The sequence below is a fragment of the Barbus barbus genome (genome assembly GCF_936440315.1).
Source record: "Barbus barbus genome assembly, chromosome: 11".
Lineage (NCBI taxonomy): Eukaryota > Metazoa > Chordata > Actinopteri > Cypriniformes > Cyprinidae > Barbus > Barbus barbus.
In genome coordinates this window covers 10,351,019-10,376,467 of record NC_136739.1, presented here as the reverse complement: position 1 = coordinate 10,376,467, position 25,449 = coordinate 10,351,019, and the positions used below count along the sequence as shown (strand labels likewise).

The 25,449-nt window shown below is 36.6% G+C and overlaps 1 protein-coding gene across 1 annotated transcript in view; it reads right to left on the bottom strand.

Moving 5' to 3' along the window:
• LOC306877221 (myosin light chain kinase, smooth muscle-like) overlaps positions 1-25,449 on the bottom strand; it is a 98,691-nt gene that overhangs the window by 22,761 nt on the left and 50,481 nt on the right. The window contains exons 3-17 of the mRNA XM_079428851.1: positions 22,550-22,757; positions 21,672-21,717; positions 21,077-21,242; positions 20,836-21,001; positions 20,420-20,441; positions 19,160-19,662; positions 16,381-16,584; positions 15,685-15,819; positions 10,730-10,882; positions 7,125-7,262; positions 4,842-5,039; positions 4,430-4,676; positions 3,204-3,287; positions 2,094-2,878; positions 1,165-1,281 (exon numbers count right to left, since the gene is read on the bottom strand). Of these exons, the coding sequence (XP_079284977.1) occupies positions 1,165-1,281; positions 2,094-2,878; positions 3,204-3,287; positions 4,430-4,676; positions 4,842-5,039; positions 7,125-7,262; positions 10,730-10,882; positions 15,685-15,819; positions 16,381-16,584; positions 19,160-19,662; positions 20,420-20,441; positions 20,836-21,001; positions 21,077-21,242; positions 21,672-21,717; positions 22,550-22,757 (3,172 nt within the window). The remainder of the gene's footprint in view (positions 1-1,164; positions 1,282-2,093; positions 2,879-3,203; positions 3,288-4,429; positions 4,677-4,841; positions 5,040-7,124; positions 7,263-10,729; positions 10,883-15,684; positions 15,820-16,380; positions 16,585-19,159; positions 19,663-20,419; positions 20,442-20,835; positions 21,002-21,076; positions 21,243-21,671; positions 21,718-22,549; positions 22,758-25,449) is intronic.

Here is a 25,449-nt window from a genome sequence, read left to right as displayed (position 1 = left end):
AGACCAGACAGATTTGTCTTGAGACATCTGTAAAGACATGTCTTTTAAAATTAGAGGTTGATAGATGACTGTAGGGACATGCACGATAAAGTAGAACACAGAGAACTAGTGATGGTTGCAGGGACATGGCCTGTTAAGCAGAAAAACTGTAGGGACATGCCTCATAAAGCAGGACTGCGAAATCTGAACAGGAGATCTATAAACAGATGTAAAGACAAGTCCTGGAAACCAGAAGAGAGAGAAAGAGATGGCTGTAGGGATGGAGGGATCTAGAGAGATCGGGTATTGGCTGTCATAAACAGGACAAAAAGATCTGAAATGGATGGACAAACTGGACATGCGTTACATGTAACATGTTGAACATCTCATGTTAAGCAGGACAGAGGTAACTGTAGAAAAAGAGCTGTAGGGCCATGTCCTATAGCTGAGACAGACAGATCTAGAGATAATTGTTGGGACACGTCCCATATGGCAGAACAGAAAGAGAGATGACTGTCAGAATATGTTATCCTGGACAAATGGACCTAGAAATGGTTTTAGGGAGATGTCCTCTAAATCAAGACTGGCTGTTGAGACATGGCAAAAGACAGCCCAACACATCCTCTAAAGTGGAACAAAGATTCAAAACAGTTGTAAAGGCATGTCATGAAAACCAGAACAGAGAGAAAGAGACAATTGTAGATACACTTCCAACAAGAGAAACACAGAAACCTAGAGATGCTCATAAGGACATGGCCTGTTAAGCTAAACAGTGATCCAGACTGTCTCTTAAGTGGGACAAAGATATTTAGAGACAGCTGTAGACATATTCTGCAAAGTGAAAAAGGGAGATCTTAGGACATGCAAGGGACGTTATGCAGGCTGATCTGGTCAGTAATTACCAGAAGATGCAGAGCACAGACAAGGACTGAGGGGAAATGGTCAAACACAATGCCCAGCCCAAAACAGACAGACTGAAAAGCATAATTCTCTCATAGACTCCAAAGTTTTGAATAAAAAATGTAAAATTGTTTGTGTAAAAAAATGAAAATAACTACACTTTTTTTACACATAGGGTTACAGTACACCTCATCTCTCAGAGAGCCTATAGTGTTTCATAGAGTGGATACAGGAAGAGCATGCTTTAAAGTCTTTAATGTACTGTATGTAATGAGACACACTCACCATCCACTAGGACCATACAGGAACACTCTGTCTTGCCCTCGTTAGTCTCCGCCCTGCATACATACTGTCCTTCATCCTCAGGCAGAGCTTTATCAATGGTCAGAGAGCACTTACCACCTGCTCACACACATATACACACATTTAATGGTTATTCTTATACAGTTAAAGAAGTCCCTTCATCTAAGAGAAAGTTAACCTGTTTTGAAAGTATCTGTTGCATGAGGTCAAAGATGTCTAAGGGGCAAATGACAGATGCTGTCGGTAGTTCCCAAAGCAGAATATCCCTTTAATATTGTGATAATCCATACATGCATATTCAATCGGATAAATTTTCAAGTACACAGTTTTTGTCAAACACACAGAGTTAGTAATGGCACAGGGGTCCAAATCACAGCCCTCAGTGCACCTACAAACGACTTTTCTCTTCAGATATCTCAAACATCATTACTGATAGCCTTATCGCATCATGAAACACCTTGAATTAACTCTCATCCAATTACACTCCTGCCAATTTATTGTCATGTGACCACTGTTTAAAGACAATTATGTACAGTTAGTTGTAGTCCTCGTGTCTGATTGGACAAGTAGTGTTCTAGGAGTGTTTGTTTGCATTTTTGACATTCCAGCCAACCGTTGTGTTTCTCAGCAGCAAAGTTAGTCCAGCGTTGGCTTCATTTGTAACCATTTTAATTACTGATCAAAAGTGAACTGTTTGAAACGTCAGGTACTCAATATTAACTTCTTGTTTAAAGAACTATTGTATAAAATGAATATCACACTGTGATTACCTCTGGTCTGCTGATGTTTGAATCGCAAGCATTTAAATTAATCAAGCCCCTGATAAATGCCCCAATGCCAAACTTCATCCATGACAGATGACAACAAATTAGTCCTCTTACATAATATCAAATGTGAAATGCAACACTAACCCTCGTTAGCAATAACGATGAATTTGGATGGTTTGACGAGTTTTCCATCAAGCGTCCATGTCACTTTAGCAGGACACTCAGAGGAAAGTTGGCACTGCAGATGCAAACGTTCCCCATCCAATACCGTCACGTCACTCAGTTTCTGCGTAAAAAGGGGCTCTTTCTTTCCAACTGCTTTTGTTTTTTCTTTTATCCCTCCATCCACACAATTCACATCGTTTTCCTTTCCTTGGGTGTCTTTATCGCCTTGACTTTCTCCATTTCTGTCCTGGCTTGGTTGTTTTTTCTTATTGCCTATCACGGATCTGAAGTCAACAGCTTCAGTTTTGTTGGTTTGTGTTTTCACTAAGGATCCAAGACCGGGTTTTGGGCCTTGGCTTCCCTTCTTTCCCAGCACTGCTCTGAAGTCCACCTGCTGTGGAGAGTTGACTTTGCGTTCCTCTTCTGTCTGGGTCTTGGGCTTGATCTGCCGTTGGAGGTTCCCTCTGAAGTCCATCTGCTCGGCCGTGATCTCCTTCAGGTCTTCCTCAGAGATGCTCTTAGTGTTGACCTTGCGGCCGAGCACAGTTCTGAAGTCGATCTGTTCGGCCTCCTGCTGTCGGATCTGGTCTTCCCGATGCTCCTTTGTCTCCACGCAGCGTTTGAGAAGCCCACGGGTGGCACAGCCCTCCTCTTCTTCCTGATCCTGACTGTTGTGTTCCCAGAGCGGCTCGGAGCGCGACGCTGCAGCGCTGGGAGTCTCTGGCTGTCCTCCCCTGCCTGGCGCAGTCCTCTCCACCCCTCGGCTGCCACAGGAAGAGTTGAGAAAAAACACAGAGATGGTTAAAGCCCCGGCTAGCTCAGCCCACACTGGAGAGCAGCTTAATCGAGGGGGAGAGTTAGTTCAACACGACAGAGTTGCATCAGAGATGACTTCAGAGACCTTATAGGGAAATGAGACCCGAATGAGGCCCCTAGACGAACCCACACAACACACAGCTGAGAGAGGAAGCATAAACAGAGGGTTTGGTTATAAAGAGAGATTATGCAGATTAAGAGCAGGGGTTGAGGGGTAATGGCTGTAAATATAGCTTTGGAGCAGAGGAGATCAAAAATAGAAGGAGAATGTACCGTATATGAGAATCGTCACCAGGCGACATGGGGTCCTCGCTGATGTGCAGAGCAGCCACTGAACTGCACTCTCCTACTTTATTCCTGAGATCAACAGAAGATTTTTGACCGCTAATGTTAATTTATTGTGAATTGTTGAATTGAAAAAGTAAATGAGGAAGTAAGAAAACACAACCTTTCCTCATATGACAGCACTGTCTCCAAGCATAATTTCATTGCATATGAACTTAAAAGCATGGATCTTATGAATTTTATCCACCAAAAAAAAAACAAATTGCATAAATAACACAGCCAGGTTTTTTTTCTCTCTCTATGTATAATGTGCATTTCTCATTATAAATGATCCTCATCTAATTCTCATTCCTTATTCTTATTATTATTTAAATCAGAATAAATTAAAAACATTTCAACAAATACCATGATGTAGTGATACTTCATAATTGAAATAGTTATATTTAAAATAATATAGCTATTTTTATTGTTGTAAAATATTATTCTTTTTGTATGGCCATTAAAATTTGAAGAAGAAAAGAAGTGGTCATAAAAATAATGTCACAACACAATTCACATTTCATATCTTAACATAGAATCAACAAAATAAAATCCAAATCCAAACTTTAAGGAATAATCTTAATGTTACATGTCTGTGAGTTTTGAGTTTCTGTTGTGACCTAGTTTTGCCTGTGTTTAATTATTTTATCATTTAATTATACTATCATTAATTATCCCATTAGTCCCTGTGTTCTTCTCTATGTTAAGCCCTAAACACACTGCATGATTTTCAGCTGTCCCAGAAAAAAGATTGGCATCATGAAACAATCGTGGCCAAACAGAAATTGCTGCGATTGCTTCACGATGCTAGACTTTTATCTAGGACAGTCGACAATCGTGCAGTGTGTTTCGGGCTTTACACATTCGCATGGATTATTTTCCGAGTGGATTTATATTAAAGACTGGTCTTTTGGATTCCTTGCTCTCCGTGAGTTTATCTACCTGAGACCGAAACACGTTTTTTTAAAGTTATATTTTCGGGCTTTTGTGCTTTTAATGGACAGGACAGTAGAGAGATGACAAGAAAGCATTGGTAAGAGAGAGGAGAGAGTTGTTATTTCCAAATAACAAATATGTAACTACACCCCCCGGTTTCACAGACAAGGCTTAAGCCTAGTCCTAGACTAAAAGGTAAATCTGAGCTGTTTCAACTGAAAGAAACTTTTAAATCTTACTTGAGATGAATCTCATAGTTTCCAGCATGATGTGTCTTCACTTTCCTGATGAGCAATGAGACAACGTCTTCCTTCTGTAGGATCTCAAAGTCTCCACCTCCAGATATTACCTGCCCATCCTTCATCCAGAGGAATTCTGGGAAGGGGTCACCAGCGATCGCACAGGACAGCAGAACGTGTTGACCCAGGGAGGCGGCAGTGGACTTGGTTTTAGTGATGAACCAGGGCTGAACTCCATCTTGAGGCTCTGTGAGCAACAAACCAAAATTCACTGGAGATTCACATCCATATTCAACGATTAAATCATAATATTTATTATAAGATCAAATCACTATCTAGTTGCAGATCATACCTTCTTTGGTAATGTATTCAATTAAGTAATGTTTCTAATAAGGAACAGTGTGATTTGTACCTTGTACCGTGAGGGAGGCTTCGGTCCGAGCGACTCCGGCTTCATTCCACACCTCACAGGTGTAAGTCCCTGTGTCCTCAGGAAACACTTCCTGTATGAAGAGAGTATACTGACAGCCCTTCTTTCCAAAATAGAAATCCTCAGACTCTTGGATCTCTTTTCCATTATGCAGCCAGACCACCTCAGGGGCAGGATTTCCTACATACAACACACATCACACTTGCAATGATTAAGCACATTAGGGTTAGAGACAGTGAACGGAGGTCAGTGGGACAAAATAAAAAATAATCAACAGCACTGAAAAAGTTGGGTACTATGATTTTCAAGCCACAGTGCTGACATTTAAAGCACTGGGTTAAGTTACATTAATAATGAGGGGAAAAAAAACATCTGCTTTCATTTTTCATACGACTTCAAAAAGTTCATATGTTGCTGTTCATTCAAATACACAGTCAAGAGACCCCTCAGCATTACACAGGAAGTGCTCTCAATTATATAATCACCAGAGTTAAATCCTCTGCACAAACACGCACAAGCACATAGACAATAGACGCAACACGCAAATGTAGAGCTAAATGATGCCTCTTAAGGGAGTACAAAGGAAATTCCGTTCATTACAACTAAACACAGCAAAAGACACAATCTATCGAGAGATGTGAAGTAGATTTCGGATTTTTTCCCCCACAATTTTTTTTACAATACTGTACAATACAGATTTTCCTATAAACCTGCATTGGTATATGATATGCATTAATTGATTGCTCAGGGCAACAGTGGCAAAAAAAAGCCCTACAATCTCATTCAGACAGTCAGATAAATAAATAAATAAATACATATTTTGAACAAAAAATTGAACCCAAACCATATCATTTGAGAATGTATATACTGTGTGTGTGTGTGTGTGTGTGTATATATATATATATATATATATATATATATATACACACACACACACACACAGTGGTGTGAAAAAGTGCTGCCCCCCTTTCTGATTTTTTTTTTTTTTTTGCATTTTTGTCACACTGTAATGTTTCAGATCATCAAACAAATTTAAATATCAATCAAAGATAACAAGTTTTTGCCCCCTAAATCTAATAACTGGTTGGGCCACCCTTAGCAGCAACAACTGCAATCAAGTGTTTGCGATAACTTGCAATGAGTCTGTTACAGCGCTGTGGAGGAATTTTGGCCCACTCATCTTGGCAGAATTGTTGTAATTCAGCCACATTGGAGGGTTTTCGAGCATGAACCGCCTTTTTAAGGTCATGCCACAGCATCTCAATAGGATTCAGGTCAGGACTTTGACTAGGCCACTCCAAAGTCTTCATTTTGTTTTTCTTCAGCCATTCAGATGTGGATTTGCAGGTGTGTTTTGGATCATTGTCCTGCTGCAGACCCCAAGTTCGCTTCAGCTTGAGGTCATGAACAGATGGCCGGACATTGTCCTTCAGGATTTTTTGGTAGACAGCTGAATTCATGGTTCCATTTAACACAGCAAGTCTTCCAGGTCCTGAAGCAGCAAAACAGCCCCAGACCATCACACTGCCACCACCATATTTTATAGGCTCTCACTGTGGTTCGCTGGAGTCCCAAAGCTTTAGAAATGGCTTTATAACCTTTTCCAGACTGATAGATCTCAATTACTTTCTTTCTCATTTGTTCCTGAATTTCTTTGGATCTCAACGTGATGTTTAGCTTTTGAGGATCTTTTGGTCTACTTCACTTTGTCAGGCAGGTCCTATTTAAGTGATTTCTTGATTGCGAACAGGTGTGGCAGTAATCAGGCCTGGGTGTGGCTAGAGAAACTGAACACAGGTGTGATAAACCACAGTTATGTTTTAACCGGGGGGTGGGGGGGTGGGGGGGGGGGGGTGGGGGGGAAGAGCTGATCTGAAAAAAATCAGATCAGCTCTGAAAACATTGTACAGAAAAAAATGAAAACACCCAGTAGACATTGAATAAACGGTATAGTTTAATATAATTATATTTAATTAAATATTTAATATAATGATATGCAATATCATGTGCATTATTTATTTAATTAATGGATGATTTAATGTAATTATGCAATACAAAAGGCTATCAAACTGTAATATTAAATGGTTTTCATAAAAGTAAAAATTACTCTGAACATAAAATCCAGCAGGCAAATGTTACAACTTAAAGAAAATGGTAATTTCTGAAAATAATATCCATTACGAATAAAATAAAATAAAATAAAATAAAATTCTTACTCTGCTCTCCTTCTAGAGGAGAAGCTGATCTCATGCTGAATTTTCATACCTGTCACATCCACGGTCATAGTGACCTGACTGCCGTCCATGACTCTGAGATCCTGCAGACGTTTGAGGAACACAGGGGCAGACGGCCTCCTCACATCAGTCACAGGAGGAGCAGCAGACCTCTTAACACTTGGCTTAGCTGGACAACAACATACAGACTACATAAACTAGGGTGACCATATTTTAGTTTTCAAAAAAAGAGTACAAAAAAAAAAATCTGTGAAAAGTGACCATGTAAGGAAAACAGTAAAACACACAAATAAAAATATATAGCACTCTTACTTGTGTGATAACACCAACATTTTCTAATTTAAAAGTACTGGTCTTTTTGCTCTTTGATTTATTTATTATTTTTTTGATTCTGTGTTCTTGGCTTTTGTGAAGATTAATCATGTTCGCATTCTCTAAAACCATTAGCTTGCAAAATTACCACAGATCTATCTATATTTTTTTCCATCAATTGGTTATTATATCTTAAGCAGTCCATGCACACACAGCAGCATCTGTGCTGACAGTATCCTCTTCAGTACTGTACAAGAGCCAGTCACATGATTATTCCACATGAGAAAAGTTATGCGACATCCTGTGTCAAACATGTTAGAACTATTAGATGATGTTAATGGATGTTGCAGGCCGTGGATATGCCGTATCATAAGGTCAGTCGGGAATACAGTTTTATATGAAGCTACTGGTCCTCTGGTGCTTCCCTTAATCTGCTCCCCAATATTAGTGTGAAGACACATCATACTGGAACTACTTATTCATCACATATATTTGGCAATGTATCTAACCATCAACCTCATTATATCATTATATTATCAGTAATATATTTTTTTCAGTAATATAAATCTCAATAGGTCAGATTTCAGATTTTAACCATATAAAATCCCACAATTGTTGAATAAAGAGCAATTTCTACCTGAAAAATTGAATTTCTTGGAATACATGAATGTATTTAGCTTGATACCGTGATGCTAAATAATATTTTTGACTTGAATAAAACTATTTAATTTGGATGTTACAATTTTTTTTCAGTGCACTGTGGTGAGTAAAACTCAACCTCAGTCTCCATAGATACTCACTGTCTGCACTGCTCATTAAAACATTAGAATTATTAATGTTTAAAGTTGAAATATGAACTGGCTGCCTATGACCAAATTACAGCCATGCTGACGTTCAGTTCAGTTCTGTAATAATAAAGGGATGTTTCTGTTTAGTTTAAAAAGTTGACAACATATTTTCCACTAAATAATTTCAATATTCATATTTACAGCAGATGTGTTTGAATGACTAAAGAGGAACAGGGCTGCAGGACCAGCTTTCAGTGAACACTATTTCAATGTTGCGCAGACAAACTGATTGGCTGCAGAATCAGCAGAGGCCAATCAGCTTATGCCATGTAATAAATGATGTGATTTCTAACAGACGGCATGCAAAGGACATATTGCTGCGCCATTTAGATTTTCAAGACTAAACTAGACAAAGATCAAACATCTATTTTTACATTTATGGCAGGTAAAATAAGGATTGAACACATCACCATTTTTCCTGAAAGAATATTTCTAAAGGTGCTGTTCACTTGAAATGTTCACCAGTTGTCGGTAACAACCCAAGTAATCCATACATACAAAGAAAACAAAAGAAACAAATTCAAAAATTAAGTTATGTGTAATAAAATGGAATGACACCGGGAAAAAGTATTGAACACATGAAGAAAGGGAGGTGCAAAGCCAAGAGCCATGGAAGCCAAGACACCAGCTGAAATCTGTCAGTAATTAGAAAGCAATCCTGCCCCCCTAGTCATTGGAAATTAATATTATCTGGTTCAGTCCCAACACCTACAGTACCAGAAATATGAAGATAAAACAAGGGTGGACATTTCAGCAAGACGATGATTCCAAACACAGCCAAGGAAACTCTCGATTGGTTTCAGAAAAATAAAGCTGCTAGAATGGCCCAGCCAATCACCTGACTTGAATCCAATACAAAATAATAACAAAAGATCAGAGTTCATAGAAGAGGCCCACAGAACCTTCAAGATTTGAAGACTGTGTGGAAGAATAGGCCAAAATCACACCTGAGCAATGCATGCGACTAGTTTCTCCGCAGGAGTTGTCTTGAAGCTGTCATTAATAAATAATTACATTAATAAATACATTTCACTAGTTCAATACTTTTTCCCTGTATCATTCCGTTTTATTACACATAACTAAATTTCTGAACTTATTTGTTTTGTTTTCTTTGTAAGTATGGATTACTTGGGTTGTTATCAACATAAACAGCACCTTTAGAAATACATTTACTCGGAAAAACGGTGATGTGTTAATTTTTCAATACTTATTTTAACCACTGTAAATGTTTACACAGATGCATATATCTAGCACAGCTATTTTTTGTTACTTGAAAGGTATTACTCACAGCTGTGAGAATGAAATGAAAACACCACCATGATAATTCAAGGGTGATCACTAAATTTAGTGAAAAATGCAGTGTTTGCAGCATCGATATTTAAGGAATAAATAAACCATGTCCTTACACACTGTTTTAAAATAATGCATTGCTTCTAAATGCAGTGTAGAATGTTTACATTAATGCATGTTGTCTGAAAACAGATTAGTGAAAAAGTCATGAAACAGAATTTTTAGGGAGAGAGGACAATTCCTCTTCAAGCTGTCCTCTGAGACTCAGATCAGATACGGCCACTGCAGAATGTATGTGTGTGGGAAAAGACTGGTATTTTACATTTTTAACCCACTTGAACATGGAACCTCTACCATTAGACAGCCTCACACTCTGCGAGAGAGCAGATGTTTCTCTAATCCTGAGGACCTTAAAATAACTCCCAGAAATCACATCCACAATATTCACTGATCAGCTGAACACATAGCAAACTCCTGCAGTGTATGAGAGAAGTTAAAACTCACAAATCTAGCTTTTTATGACTCAAATGCCTTCTGAGTTTGGAGGGAAGAAATGTATTTGGAACATTTGACGGAACACTATAATAACTTTTAAAATTCAAACAACACCATCTTCTTTATCCTGCCGTTAGATAAAGAACATAAATCAGGATTCTGAAGAAGTTCCAGAATAACAGGAGATTACTTTCTTGCTTAAAAAAAAAATCAGGATTGCATTTATTTTGTTGATATGAACTTTGTTTATAATAAGTTTGGCTTGCCAGTTCTTTTCATTTTAGAGGTGAAACTTGCTGTCATAACTAAAAAAAAAAAAAACAATTTATAAAATTGAACTTGAATAAAAGCGGGATTGCATTTTTGGACCAATCTGCTTAGCCTGGGCTTAAATGTTATAAAAATAAAATAACATTAACTATCAACATGATTCACTAACATTTTACAACCACAACATGTCACAATAAGTTTTTGCATTTATTTTCATTTAAAACAATGTTTTTGGGAAATGTTTAGGTTGAAAGTATGTTTGAGCTAACTTTATTTCAAATAAATCATCCTGGTTTGATATTTTCTGTCTAATGCAAAGAAATTCAGACATCCATGCCACACATGCCTTCAGCAGCCAACACTTTTTAATTCTGAATATACTGGCAAATAATAATACAGAGGAAGGAAACGTGTGTCTTACCTTTAACCAGCACATGAGCTGTACACACAGCTCTGCCATGATCATTCACTGCAACACACGAATACACGCCTGCATCCTCCAGAACAGCTGCTTTAACTGTCAACTGAGCCATACTATTCTCAAACACAGTGTGGGGATATGGAACGGGCTGATCTGAAAATACAGAACAAAAAGAGACTCTATCAGTAATTGACCAACAAATCAAGTTCTGAGAAACTTGGAACGTAACATATCCCACTGAGACAGAGATGTGGATGACACTTAATAAATTATGCAAAAGTTGAGATGGACAGAGTGAATATTATTTAGATAAAATGGCAGCTAATACACTAACAAAGTTATTTAGGAGTGATCATAATGAGAATATAGAGCACAGAAGTGATTATGATATTTTTTTTAGCCTGATCCGAGAGTTTGCTCCTTGTCAAAAACCCAGTATGATGTTTCCATTGTTTTGGATTATTACATAAAAATTATTATTATGTGTAACCAACAAAAGTTTAAAGCCTAAGCTCAATCAGCAGAAGTAAAACTCTGAGAGTTTAAATGAGCATGACTATAAACACAACAGGAGGACTAGTGAGTACATATGTTTTATTGTTCAGTGTGATTGTTTAATGTCCCAGAAAACCTCTGTATTCCCATTTAGACACTTGTTAGCAAAATGTCGATCTCCAGTGATAGTGCCCTCTGGTGGCACTGGTATGGTAACCATGTGATTGCATCTGTCAAAATATGAAATATACAGAACAGCATACAACCATGCTACTCATACTTTGTCTCTTTGCAGTATAATTCTCATCGTTAAATGTTTTTGCTTGTAAATGGCTTTGCTGCTAAACGTGCCTGAGACCACCGGGATACAAAGAGCATTCCTCTCAGAATCATGAGGAAAAGCTTCATCTTCCTCTTTTTCAGACTTTCCTTTCTTTTTGTAAACCCCCGTTTTTCCAAGGATTGTAAAATCAGCCCGCACAGACGCAATAAGCTCTCTCTCTCTTAGATGTCTAACTTGCCGAGTCCATCTGTGCGTAATGTTTCATGGTGAGTGATGCATGTTTTGCCTTTATATGGTTGTAAGGTCTCATATTTGCTCAAAGGCCCCTGCTGCGGCTCACAGTTTCTCAGGGAAACCCAGAGTCAAACTCAATAGATATTCATCCTGGCTGTAATCTGCTCCAGAACAGCATATAGAATCTACTGTTCATATGGAATTAAAACTGTTGGAACCAAATGGCAAATAACTGAAGTAGGCAGAAACAGCCCTTTTTGTAAATTAGCAATGTTCTATTCACAATACAAAAACAGTCCACTGATATACATTGAGAGAAATCCTTGGAAATAACATTACCATGCATCTGCTATAATTTACAGTATATCATTAATAGTATTGTTTGCTCAGACAGACAGGCATCATTATTACTATTGCTTATGACTCTTTTTTTTTTCTTATTCAAGATTTTTCCACTTGTGCAATGGGAAGTTTCCATAGATGTTAAAAGTTCTTCATGGAACCAAAGACGCCTATAAATAACTTCTAATTTTAAGCATTAAGGCGCAGACATTAATGATATAGTACATATGCATGTACATATACATGCAGCTTGTGGAGTTGACAATAATAGACAATAATAATAAAAAAGGGCATTAATAAAGAGCTGAAGAAAAAATCCAATAGACAGTGAGTGACCCAAGTCACATCTAGAGACCAATATCACAGAGACTTGGGAATGGGCTGTTTTCACCAGTGAATAACACTCTAACTGCAAACATCATTGTGTTTCAGATATAACAGTGAGATGTATTCCACAAAATTAAGTTTTATATATCCAACATCCCTGTAACCTCATATAGCACAAGCGGTTTGGAAAATGGATGGATGGAATATTTAGGTTTGTTTTAAATTGTTATTAGATGCTGGGATAATGTGACATTTTAGATTATTGTTGTTTTGTATTGAATGTTTTAGGTTTGGCAGCATTGCTCAGACTCTTTAAAAACCCAAATATGTTGAAATTTAAATGTCAATACAATTTCAGTTTATCAAAATTAGAGCAGCACTATTGCTATAGCCATTGCTATAAAACTCAGCTATAAGACTGTGGTTGCATTCACAATTTCACATGAACAGCAATTATAGGCAAAGAATAAATACAGGCAAAGCCTATTTTAGCTAGACAGAGAACAGACTCTCACGCACGCACGCACGCACGCACTCACACAAACACACACACACACTCAAACCTTCATAAACCTTCTATCTCAAACATGAGCAGAGAGATGTCTAATAATCTATCTCTCCATGGCATAGTAGGTCAGAAATATTTAGACTAAAAAGAGTGATCTTAATGCATCTTTGTCCAGTACTTTTCCCTTTTTTGTAGGTTTTTGAAAACAGCACTAGGGAGATGCAACATCACAGTCCTCTACTGGTTAAAAAGTACCTGCTTAACATCATAGTCATAGAGTGCTTCTAAGTCTTTATTATTTCCCTCATTTACAGTTTTTTTTTTTTTTTTATTGCTTAGACACTAAAAGTGATACTTGAGGCCCACTTGGTGGAACCATTCACTCATATAACTAATCTTTAGACCAAGTCTGCAAAACAAGCACATTACATGCTTTAAACTCAGTTTAATATTATAAAACAAACTTTTTTGCAAAACTCTATACACAGTTCTCTACATTACACACATCATTCGAAACTAAGAGCTCTTTTGTTTAATTTGGGAAACACTGCCATTATTAAAGCCACACTCATTTACTGAGTGATCTACACACAGTGATCATGTGTGAAAACACATATACATCATTTGTTCACTTACTAATCAAAACCCGTTTTCTTAGAAATAAATTATTTGTACCCCCTTACATTTCTGTTTACATTGTATCTATATTGAACAAAGTGACTTGGCTTATATGCATATTCAGTGTGTGTGTGTATGTGTGTGTGTGTGTGTGTGTGCGTGTGTGTGTGTGTGTGTGTGTGTGTGTGTGTGTGTGTGTGTGTAAATGTGTATACAGGTGCATCTCAAAAAATTAGAATAGAAAATTTGAACTTATTTAAAAAAAATTAAACTTTCATATATTATAGATTCATAGCATATAAAGTAAAATATTTCAGAATTTATTTTTATTTATTTATTTTTTTAGTTTGATGATTTGAGTTTCATTAAATGACCATCTCTACAGTATAAATTCCGAGTATCTATTGTTCTTTGAAACCACAATAATGGGGAAGACTGCTGACTTGGCAATGGTCCAGAAAACAATCAATGACACCCTCCACAAAGAGGGTAAAGTCACAGAGGGTCATTACTGAAAGGGGTGGTTGTTCACAGAGTGCTGTATCAAAGCATATTAAACGAAAAGTTGACTGGAAGGAAGAATTTGGGTAGAAAAAGGTGCACAAGCAAGGGATGACCGCAAGCTTGAGAATACTGTCAAGCAAAGCTGATTCAAACATCTGTGAGAGCTTCACAAGGAGTGGACTGAAGCTGGAGTCAGTGCATCAAGAGTCACTACGCTCAGACGTCTTCAGGAAAAGGGCTACCAAGCCACTTCTGAAACAAAAACAATGTCAGAAGCATCTTACCTGGGCTAAGGAGAAAAAGAACTGGACTATTGCTCAGTGGTCCAAAGTCCTCTCCTCTTGTCAGATAAAAGTAAATTTTGCATTTCATTTGGAAATCAAGGTCTGGAGTCTGAATGAAGCTTGGAGAGGCACAGAATCCAAGCTGCTTGAAGTCCAGTGTGAAGTTTCCGAAGTCAGTGATGGTTTGGGGTGCCGTGATGTCTGCTGGTGTTGGTCCATTGTGTTTTCTCAAGTCCAAAGTCAATGCAGCTGTCTACCAGGAGATTTTGTAGCACTTTATGCCTCCATCTGCTGATAAGCTCTTTGGAGATGCTGATTTCCTTTTCCAGCAGGACTTTAGCACCTGCCCACAGTGCCAAAACCACTTTCAAGTGGTTTGCTGACCATGATATTACTGTGCTTGATTGGGCAGCCAGCATGCCTGACCTGAACCCCATATGGAATCTATGGGATATTTTCAATACGACGATCAAACAATACAGATGATAATAGTGTCCCAGCAGACAATAGTGCCCCAGCAGTGCCACAGGCTGATCACTTCCATGCCACACCTCACTGATGCTGGAGTTTGTGCTAAAGGAGCCCCGACCAAGTATTGAGTTCATAAATGAACATACTTTAAAGAACTTGAACTTTTCTGTTTTGCAAATCCTTTTTTTGATTGATCTTAGGAAATATTCTAATATTTTGAGATACTGGATTTTTGACTTTCATGAGCTGTAAGCTCTAATCATCAAAATTAAACAAACAAACCAAAAAAAAACACTTTTGAAATGTTATACTTTACATGTAATGAATCTAGAATATATCAAAGTTGTACTTTTTGAAATGTTACAAAAAAAGAACTTTTTCATGACGTTCTAATTTTTTCGAGATGCACCTGTATGTATACATGCATACAACCCAAGTCACAAAGCCAAATTTATTTTTAAAGTGCTTTATACGATATAGTTTCACAGCAGCTTCACAATAGTATCAAATTCACATTCTGCTGTAAAGCAGCTCTAACAAGTCAATAGTGCCATTCTACAAAGAGTATTGATTCAGTTCAGCTGCATAACTGTGTAAAATTCATCAGTCATACATACTGTATATACAGTGTATATGTGCATACTGTATGTGCAAATGCTCTGACAAACATGTATTCATTGTAAAAATTGTAAATGGAAAATACCGATAGACTAGTACACAATGCCAGGCTAAAAGAAGCTAGATTAGTGCAATGAATGAGCACAACGTCAGTGATGCAGTACAGACTAAAACTAATCTGACTGATATTACTGAACATTTTAGAGTTCTGCTGGGTGCTAAACTGAAGAATTGCTGGATGAATGGTCTCTCACACAGTGTATGCTCTTACCGTTGTGCAGCCAGGTGAGCTCAGGAAATGGTTTGCCCTCCACTGAGCACTGCAACATTAAGTCCTGTCCCTCTAACACTGAACAATCCTTCAGAGGAGAACTGAACACAGGGGGCTTTGCCTCCACCCTCACACCTACAACACACAAACATAACTGAACATCTGAAACCAACCAATAGGTGGCACTGTCACACTAATAATAAAAATAAAATAATAATTATAATTATTATTATTATTATTATATAAAATGATTATTATTATTATTATATTATTGTTGAAAAATACTGTCCATAAATTATTATTATTATTATGTTTTTTAAAGATGCATTAAACTAATCAAAAAACGTTTCAAACAAAAAATGTTTCTAAAAAAGTTATTTCAAATAAATGCAGTTCTTTTGAGCATTATATTCATCAAAAGATTTCTCAAAAACAATAAGATGCAACTTCATTGCAAAAATAAAATGAAATAAAATAATTTAGTATAGTCTCTGAAGTAATATATGCTTATGAAATGTATATAGAAAAAATAATAGAATAATTTGACAAATCTAATAACATGACACACTCCAGGACAGACATGTCACTGCTTAACATGTTACCTTATAATGAGCAATCACTTGTCATTTTTATTGTTATACTTAAATGGCAATCCATAAACGTAGTAGATGTATAAAGTGACTGGTGAGTTCTTACGTTTGACAGTCAGGCTCCAGTGGGCCGCAGTCTTTCCTCTTTCGTTGGCAGCAGTGCAGCTGTACTGTCCCTTGTCAGTTATTTGAGCGCTCTCCAGACACAGGACATGCAGACTGCCCTCCTGTCGTGTGCTGACGCCTGATCTCTGTCTGAGAGGAGCTCTATCTTTCACCCAGCTCACTGTCGGCACTGGAGACCCAGACACTGAGAGAGAGCACAGCAGCTCAACATTTACCTTAATCTCCGATACAAAGTAACACAACTTCACACAACATCTACAGTTCTTCTTAAAAATTGTATTCAAAATTTAAATATAAATGTTTCATTTGTATACATTTAATATACTTGAAAAAAGGAAAAAGTGTACTGTTTTTAGACAATTAATGTTTTAATTGTGATTCAAATACAATTTATTATTGTTTACATTTATATTAAACACAGTTAGCCGAGTGTTTTTTACCCAACTTTACAGTGCATTTCATTGTATAATTACTTTATTGTCTTTGAAATATGGTTAAAGTGAACTGCTGAATGTACTAGCATTTAAGGTTAAGGTTAAAAAGATTTAAGGTTAAAATATACTTTAATATTATTTCTATTTAAATTTCTATGTCATGTATTTAAATATATCTATAATTGCACATTTTTAATGATTAAGTTGCAATTTATTACATTTAAAATATATTAAATTGGAATAACACACTACAGATAAAATTATAATCAGCTATTTTGTGCTTTGATATATTAGTCAACCCATTAATATAAACATAATTCTTTACATTTATATTAAAACATAATGTTTTAAAATGCACTTAACCCTCATGTACTGTTCAAAAATAGGTGATTCCTGTTTGGTCTTCGTCAAATTGACCTGTACTGGATTCAATGTAATTCCACAAAAATTACGACATATTAAAAAAACTAAACAAAAAACATACAATCAAGTACAATCAATAAATGTTTAATATCAGTATTTTCACACATTTCAAAGAATGAATATCTGAATTTATGATTTATAAAAATGTTTTTTTCACTGCCACTCTGCCAGACCTGTGAGATGTTTGCGATTGTACATTTTTTAACGATAATATCTTGGTCTAAACCTAAACTAATCTTGACAAATTATATATCATTTGAAAGGATTCGGACTCTAGTTTTCATATTTGATGACTATTTTTCAAAGAAATGACAGAGCAATAGATAAATAGCGATAGATTCTCCATTTGTGATATGGTGCCAAATACACTCTTATTCTATACGTATGTTTTTATGTGTTTTAGAGATAGAATTCCAATCAAATATTAAAGTTACTGCCCAAACTATTTCTGAATAGGATGCCTACTTCATAATTTTTTTTTTTTTAATTATGGAAATATATAGCTCAGAACACTCAAACAATAAATGGAAAGCAAGAGTCTCTGTATATCATCTAGTGGAAACGTTTGGTACTGCATCCACAAAATCATACTTAAAAGTTCATTTTTTGAGATATCAACCTAAAATTTGGCATAGAACTTGATCAGAAGATTGGCTTTGATTTCCTTGAAGATTTGGTGGTAACATGTTTTGTAAAATTGCTATTTTATATAAAATATAAAAATATATATTTTTATATTTTACATTTTCATACATTAAAACTTATATTACTTTTTTATAAATTTACTTTTATAACTGTTTTTTTACTTCTACAATAACCTGTGATGTTTCACCTTTGAAAAGATACCAATCTTAAGTCTGTGCTCTGAAGTATTCAAGTTTTATAACAATTTTAGCCGGAAAAGTCATTTTATGTCTATGCTCAAAAACTGTGACTTACATGCCTTTTAACTAAAAGGCTAAACAGTTTTGTTTTCACAAACTTTGAAATTAAAAAGTTGTTAAACTCATCAAGGCACTGACACTAGGAGGCACTTCAGGACTAGATTTGAGGAGCTCTGAAATGCAACAAAGGAATTTGTTGTTATTTTGTATGTATTTCAGTTGCTTTTGAATGGATGCCTATGCGGGTCAAATTGAACCACGGATATCACAAACGCATAATAATTTCTGTATGTATATTTCACAACACATCAGTGTGTTGAAACTGTGTATGCATGTTCATGACCCTAAACGAGAAAAAGTAACAAAACTTCAAGAAAAACAACGAGTTAAATAGTGGTTCAAGACATGATAGCTCATTTTTACCATCTTTGGCTGACAAAATATTTTTCTGTATTGAAATGAGTGGGGAAAAGCTACTTTTTTTTGCTTCATAGGATAGTAAAAAACTAAAATATAACCAAGAAATGTTAATATTTTAGGTCTGTAGAGTTGCCTTAGAGCATTAAAATTGGCAGGTCAAATTGACCTGGGAACAGTACGAACGTAACAATTTTTTTTTGGACATGTCAAAACACATCAGCGTGTTGAAACTTTGCATGCATTTTCATGACCCTAAATGAGGAAAAGTCACAAAATGTCAAGAAAAAAAACCTAAGTTAACTGATATTTCCGACAACTCAAAAATCAAAATGGGTCAAATTGACCCGGAACAGTACATGAGGGTTAAAAGTAATTGTGTTGCATATTTAATCCAATTTGGCACATGTTTTACAAAATAATTCATTAATCTCATCCTCTGGCTTAGAGGTTATAGAGTAGACATATGAACTGCCGCTGCTGTGCAGTGATTTAGACTGATTTTAGACTGATTTTTAGCTGTATACTGACCAGCATCAAGACCAGAACTAAATACCCTGCAACTCTGAGCATTTCCAGTCATTTCAGTTCACTGTCTCACCTTGACATCTGAATGTGACCTTTTCACCCTGCACAACCTCTTGGCACTCAGGCTGGGATTCAAAACTGGGTGGAGTTTCTAGAACATCCATTTTGCTCTCTTTGGTTTCCTGGCGGGTGTCTCTGTTGGACTCCAGCCGTGATGCTTCAGGAATATCTTCTGGAGCTCTGAACGAATCCCAAGCTCTTCTTATGCCACGTGACTCATTCTTTACAATGTTTTGACTTCTTTCATTCACAGAGTTTGATGTCTTTTGACCAGCTGCTGATCTTCCATCTGTGAACTTGCTGATAGGTTGTGAGGATGGTGATGACGTTATTTTTGGTGCCTCTGTTCTGGTCACAGAATGAACACTGGCTACAGTAGTAATGGACAGTGGTGCACGTATCTCTGCGGTTGCAGTTCGGACGGATGTGCCAGAAGTTTTCTGTTCAGTGTTCAGCCCGTTGGTGCTGTGCTTCACCACAGATTGTGTAGCGAGATCTTGAGATGGTTTGGGTATGCTATAGAAAGAAAGATCGTGAACAATCAAGTAAAGATGCTATAGAGCTAGGGGAGTTTTCAAACTGGGGTCTGGGGACCATCAGAGGACCATAAGGGTGTTCTTGGGGTCTGTGGAAATGTTTACAGAATACATAAATGAAAAAATAAATAAAGTGGTTAAAACAAACAAGTAAATACACAAGTCAATAAATATATAAATACAGTACTATAACAGTACAATACAATAAATACAGTACTATAAGTACTAGGGGAACAACTCATTTAATAGAATCAAAATATTTTCCGTATTATTTGGGTCTTTACTCAAGAAACTATATAGATTACTTTTTTAATTTTAGGATGGGGGTCACTAACACGAGATTTATCATATTTGGTGGTCATTTCATGAATCATTTCAAAGATTGAAAATCCCTGCTGTAGAGTGAATCGCTCTTAAGGTCATACGGGGCGGCACATGAGAAAAAAATAAATAAAAATAATAAACATTACAAGAAGAAATTATATTTTGCATACAAAAATAAACTGGCCCACCAAGTTGATGCCAATTATATGATTCAACATGTAGAAAATGTAGACATAGATGATTTTTTAAAAATATTTATCAGAAGTACAGTTCATTTCTTTAGACTTTAAATGAAAAAAAAAAAAAAAAATACTATGCATAAATTCTGTCTTGTCTTTTAAATTTGGTATTTTGTTGTCACTTTATAACTGCAAGCTCTAAATAAAAAGACAAAATAAAAGCTCTTCACATACGTGACTGTTTCAGCATCTCCATCTGCAAAAGAACAACAGAATATACAATGAAAACTTCAGAATCTGAACTGTGAGCTATTTAGCTGAACTGGATAACATTAAGACATTAATGAAACCCATATACTGTATTTATTGCTCTGACATCTGTTTTGTTACCAAAGATGGATTATGGTCCAACATGGACCCAAGGCACCAGCCTTATTGGCGGCCCTCTCTGGTTGCAATTGTGAGATGTAATATGCAAACAACTCTTTTCAAAATATGAGAAATAAAGTTGCAACTGAAAGCTGAAATAATGAGAATTAATTCTTTATTTACAAAACACTTTGCAAAAGAGAGCAAAAGTTTTTATTCAAAGCCCCTGGATAAATTGCCGCTCATCCTTATCTGTTTCTGTCTATATCCTTCTGTGTTACCTTGAGCAATGAGTTCAGCGTTTGCAGAGGCTTTTCCAGCACTGTTGGCCACCAGACAGGTGTAGACACCAGCGTCCTCTGAGCACATGTGGCGTATCTCCAGGAAATGCATTCCTGACCTCTCAAACATGTTAAAGTGATCTGACTGCTGGATCTTCTCTTCTCCCTGAAAGAGGAAATGCAGTGGATAATATACTATGACCAAACCTGTGACTTCAGATGCTCTGTAATCGTGCCTCACCTTATACCACTGCATCAGTGGCTGGGGTCGTCCCGTGATCTTGGCTGAGAATTTGCCGCTTTGTCCCACTTTGAGATACAGGCGAGAAGGTTTAGTCACGAACTTCGGGGGGCTTTCACCCCAGATATTGGGTCTGTTCTCTACTGCAGGAACACCCAGAGATCCACTGCTCACAGTAGAGAGAAAACATGATTGAGAATACAAATGTATTACATTAATATGCTGTTTCTTGTGAATTTGATCTAATTATATCTGCAGGTGGCTGGAAGCAAAGGCCAAAATGTTAATTAAATATGCAAATGTGATTTTATCAATTTGTGTCAGGTGTTTTTTTTTCATTACCGACCAGCTCCAAGATTTATCACACAAACAATTGTTTTGAAGCAAAGCAACAAAACAAAATAAAACTTATTTTGTGAAGGTTGTTTCATGAATCATTGCAAATTATATAATCAAATCAGCAATGACAGTACCATCAATCAATCAATCAATCAATGGTTAAAACAGGGTATACTCATTACCAAAAGGATATGGTATGTTGTGTTTTTGATATTCATGCTTGCAATTTCCTTTTTTCAGGCAGTATGTATCTCACCCTGCTCTGCTGGAGGAAGGAAGACTGTATTTTTTCCCTGCATTTCCTGTGTGGGATGAAAAAGGATATTCATTATACTCTAATATAAAATACGCACTTATCCATAAACACACAGAATTCATTAGAAACATAAAAAGCAGATATTCCCCGCTCTTCTTTCTCTGTTTCTTCTTCCTTCATAAACATGTCTTGAGCAGGGCTGCTATTATTTGCTGCTTGTAGTAAAATACTTGAATAGCTCCATATGTTTGTGTTTTTGTGAAGTATGCTGGAGGAAGTTTATTAAGCATTTATTAGTCTCTAAATCAGTACAGATGTTCTACATCTCTGACTGTGGATATGTTTACTGTAGGCAAAAAGACTGTAAAATGGGAAATGCAGAATACACTATAATGTAAACTTTTAAGTATATGCATTGCAGGGTAAACTGCAAGGCTGTGTTTATTCTACACTGTAATATATACAGGGTTTCTGCTGCAGTGTGATGTAATTTGTATTTACTGAGATTATTCATATCAGTATGGGAATATAAAATGCTTGTTTGTTTGTTTATTTATTTATTTATTTGACTTAACAGAGAAAAAAACTGTTGCCAAAGCTGCCAGTAGGTAGGCATTATGCAAATGTGCGTAATGAAAAAACAAAAAAAACTAAACATAATCTTTGCCCTTTTACCACACATATTTTCAAATGAGGTACAACAAATAAACTTAATTCTGCATATATTCTCTGAAAATGTGTTATCTTGTTTGTATTTTGTTTTTATTTATTAATCTACGGCATATATTATTTTATAATCCTAACATGAACCTTTTTCCCTGATCTTTATAGAGCACCCACTCAAGATAAACCTCGGGCCCATCAAGGTGATGATTTACCTTCCACAATGATCTCCACTGTAACCTGGCAGCTCCCAGCATCATTGACAGCTTCACAGGTGTACTGTCCTCCATCATCATCCTGGACTTCCAGGACAACCAGACTAAAGCTTCCACGAGCACTTTGTTCCATAGAATAATGATCTCCTGCTATCAGTAGTTTCCCATTCCTAAACCAGCATACCTGGGGCTCTGGAAAACCACGTACCTGACAGAGAAAACATATACACAGAGATAAACACTCCAAGAAATGTAAAATCAGTCAAAACATACATAAAGGTAACCATGTCTTTCTCTGATGCAGAGGCACACAACGCAGTGATTAGATCAGCAGTAATTAGTCAACAAGACTGCCCAAGCAAACGAGTGAGACACAGATCTATGACAAGAGTCCTGTCACTAGCATTCCTAAGTCTGACCAAAGGAAGCTGCTGGGTGTGTAAAGCGAACCAAGACTGTGTTCCATAATTGAAAGTTTCAATGAGACAAACATATGAACAGAATTCTGGACTTCCTTAAAACCCAGTGAACAGAAACGGGAACAGCCTTCAATATGAGTTACTCAGTAACTGATTATCAGTGTTGTCCTGCTTATAGACCAAACGACAGAGAGTTTTGCTTATTTCCTGAAAGCACTGCATGCGTGTGTGTTGTGTGATGAACAAGAGACATTTCATACCAGTTGCAGCACCTCTCTTTCAGTATTTGTGGTTATGCCAGAAATTAAAAAAATATACTGTATATATATATATATATATATATATATATATATATGTATGTATGAAAAAGTGCAAAAAATGAACCACGGTAGGATTACCACCATGGATTGTTGGGCATAGTGCTATTAGTAATCCCAGGGGTGCCCAATCCAGCTCCTGGAGGATCAAATTCTTCCAGAGTTTAGCTCCAGCCTGCTATAACACAACAGCCTGAATGTTTTAGGCTATGTCTAAAACCCTAGGCAGCTGACTAGTTGCCTTGCTGCCCTGTCAGCCCATGACTTCGCAGACAGTGTTTGCACCTGAAGGTACCTCCATAAATTTATTTTGGTCAGGCTTCTGATGATGCGTTCAAGTCGGATAGATCGTATTTATGAGTTGAACACACATGAACGCCACCACAAGTCATTATTGCGAGTGGGAAACTTGAAATTTTCTTTAAGCCTCGAGTTTCCGAGTTGGATGAAGCCAAAGACTATAGATATGCAGCATCTGTGTTAACTATACATTTATTGAAATTAATAAAATTATTATTTTTTTGTCATGTACAATACAATTATATAAGTTACAGAAAATATTATATTATTGTATAATTACCATAGAATATATAATAATTCAGTTTTCATCACCTTCATAACTTGAATAAAAACAGAAAAAAGCGAAAACACAATGATGCACATTCTTTATTCATCATTTTGTAGATGTAGAGTTTAAAACAATTGTTGAATTTTATGTAGAAAAGTTAAATCGCCATCTTGTTCTGACCAAAGTGACTTGAACACACTTGCATCATAATTACGACTTGTCTACTCATAAAAACTTCCGAGGAGGACTTGAATGTACTATGAAGCAGCATAATGGTCTAATAGAGAATGTTGGTGATAATCAAAAATTACTACAATTCTAATTTCTTGCTCAAAATTACAACAAAAAGCTGTTCAAAAGCTTACATTAACACTCAAACTGACCACCAAGCACAACTTTTACATTTATTTAAAAAAAATCACAGACTGGAAAGCACAAGATAGTGGGATATGACATAAAAAAAGACCAGATGAAGCCTTAATTTTTCAGCTTTCAGATGAGCCTGGATGTTTGTTGTAGGCCTAATCTAAAAGACCTTGAGAGCTAGTTCAGGTGTGTTTAATCAGAGCTGGAGCTAAACCAGCAGCATGCTGGCCCTCCAGAAGCAAGGCACCTCTTCAAAGACTATGGTGCCACTAAGGTAACACAGAAGTACTATAATAATTCCGTATATGCACTTACATGCTGAAATATATACATATTCGCTCTTTGAAACCTGCAACCACAATGTTAGGGTAGTTGCCAGATTGTTACACAGTTGCAAAGATGTTCTTTTCTGATTGTTTTTGATTACAGAAAAATTACATCTTCCCGATGAGTCTGTAAATTGACGTTGTGACTGAATCGCATTGCAAACTTCCTAAACTTGCTTATCAAAATTAGGACTGAACTTGCCTTAGTGTGTACCGCTCTAATCATGAATTATTTTCATTCATCCGGAGAAGTCTTTGTCTTTTGCAGCATTGAAATGTCTACCGGTTATAGATCAGCACGATGAAAGGATCACCTGATCCGTCTGTAATAGAACAAGCACAAATACTTGAGTCATTAGGATGGGAGCGGTACAACTATGTTTCAAAGCTCAGGCGCTCTCCTGTTCACTTCATTGATCTCTTTCTACTTGTTTTCTCTCAGTTCTGTCAACCATTACAAATCTACATGCTGACCATGCCTAATAAGGACACCATATGGATAATCTCCCTCCATTCAGCTTCTATTTACCAATGCTGGCATGTCTCGTTTCCACAGATCTCAGTGAAATTGTTTAACATTGCACACTGGAAGAGGACCAGAGTAAAATCATGAAACACAACCTTCCTCTCCGTCTGCAAACCAGCAGTATTGCATATCCACTTAACATGAAACAAAAATCAGAGGAAACTGCTAACTACTCCAAGCTGCAATGGATTTCATATTGAATATACAAATTTATACGGTTTGATGGCTTAGTAGACAATAGATTGATTCCAGATGCCCTTCCAAAATTCCAAGGCTAAAATGAGAAGAAAAACTTTACCATACAGCAAAGGTTTCTAGGAGCACGTCAAGACTGCCATCTCTTCCTTTCAGTCAAAAGTTACCTCACGGTGACAGGTC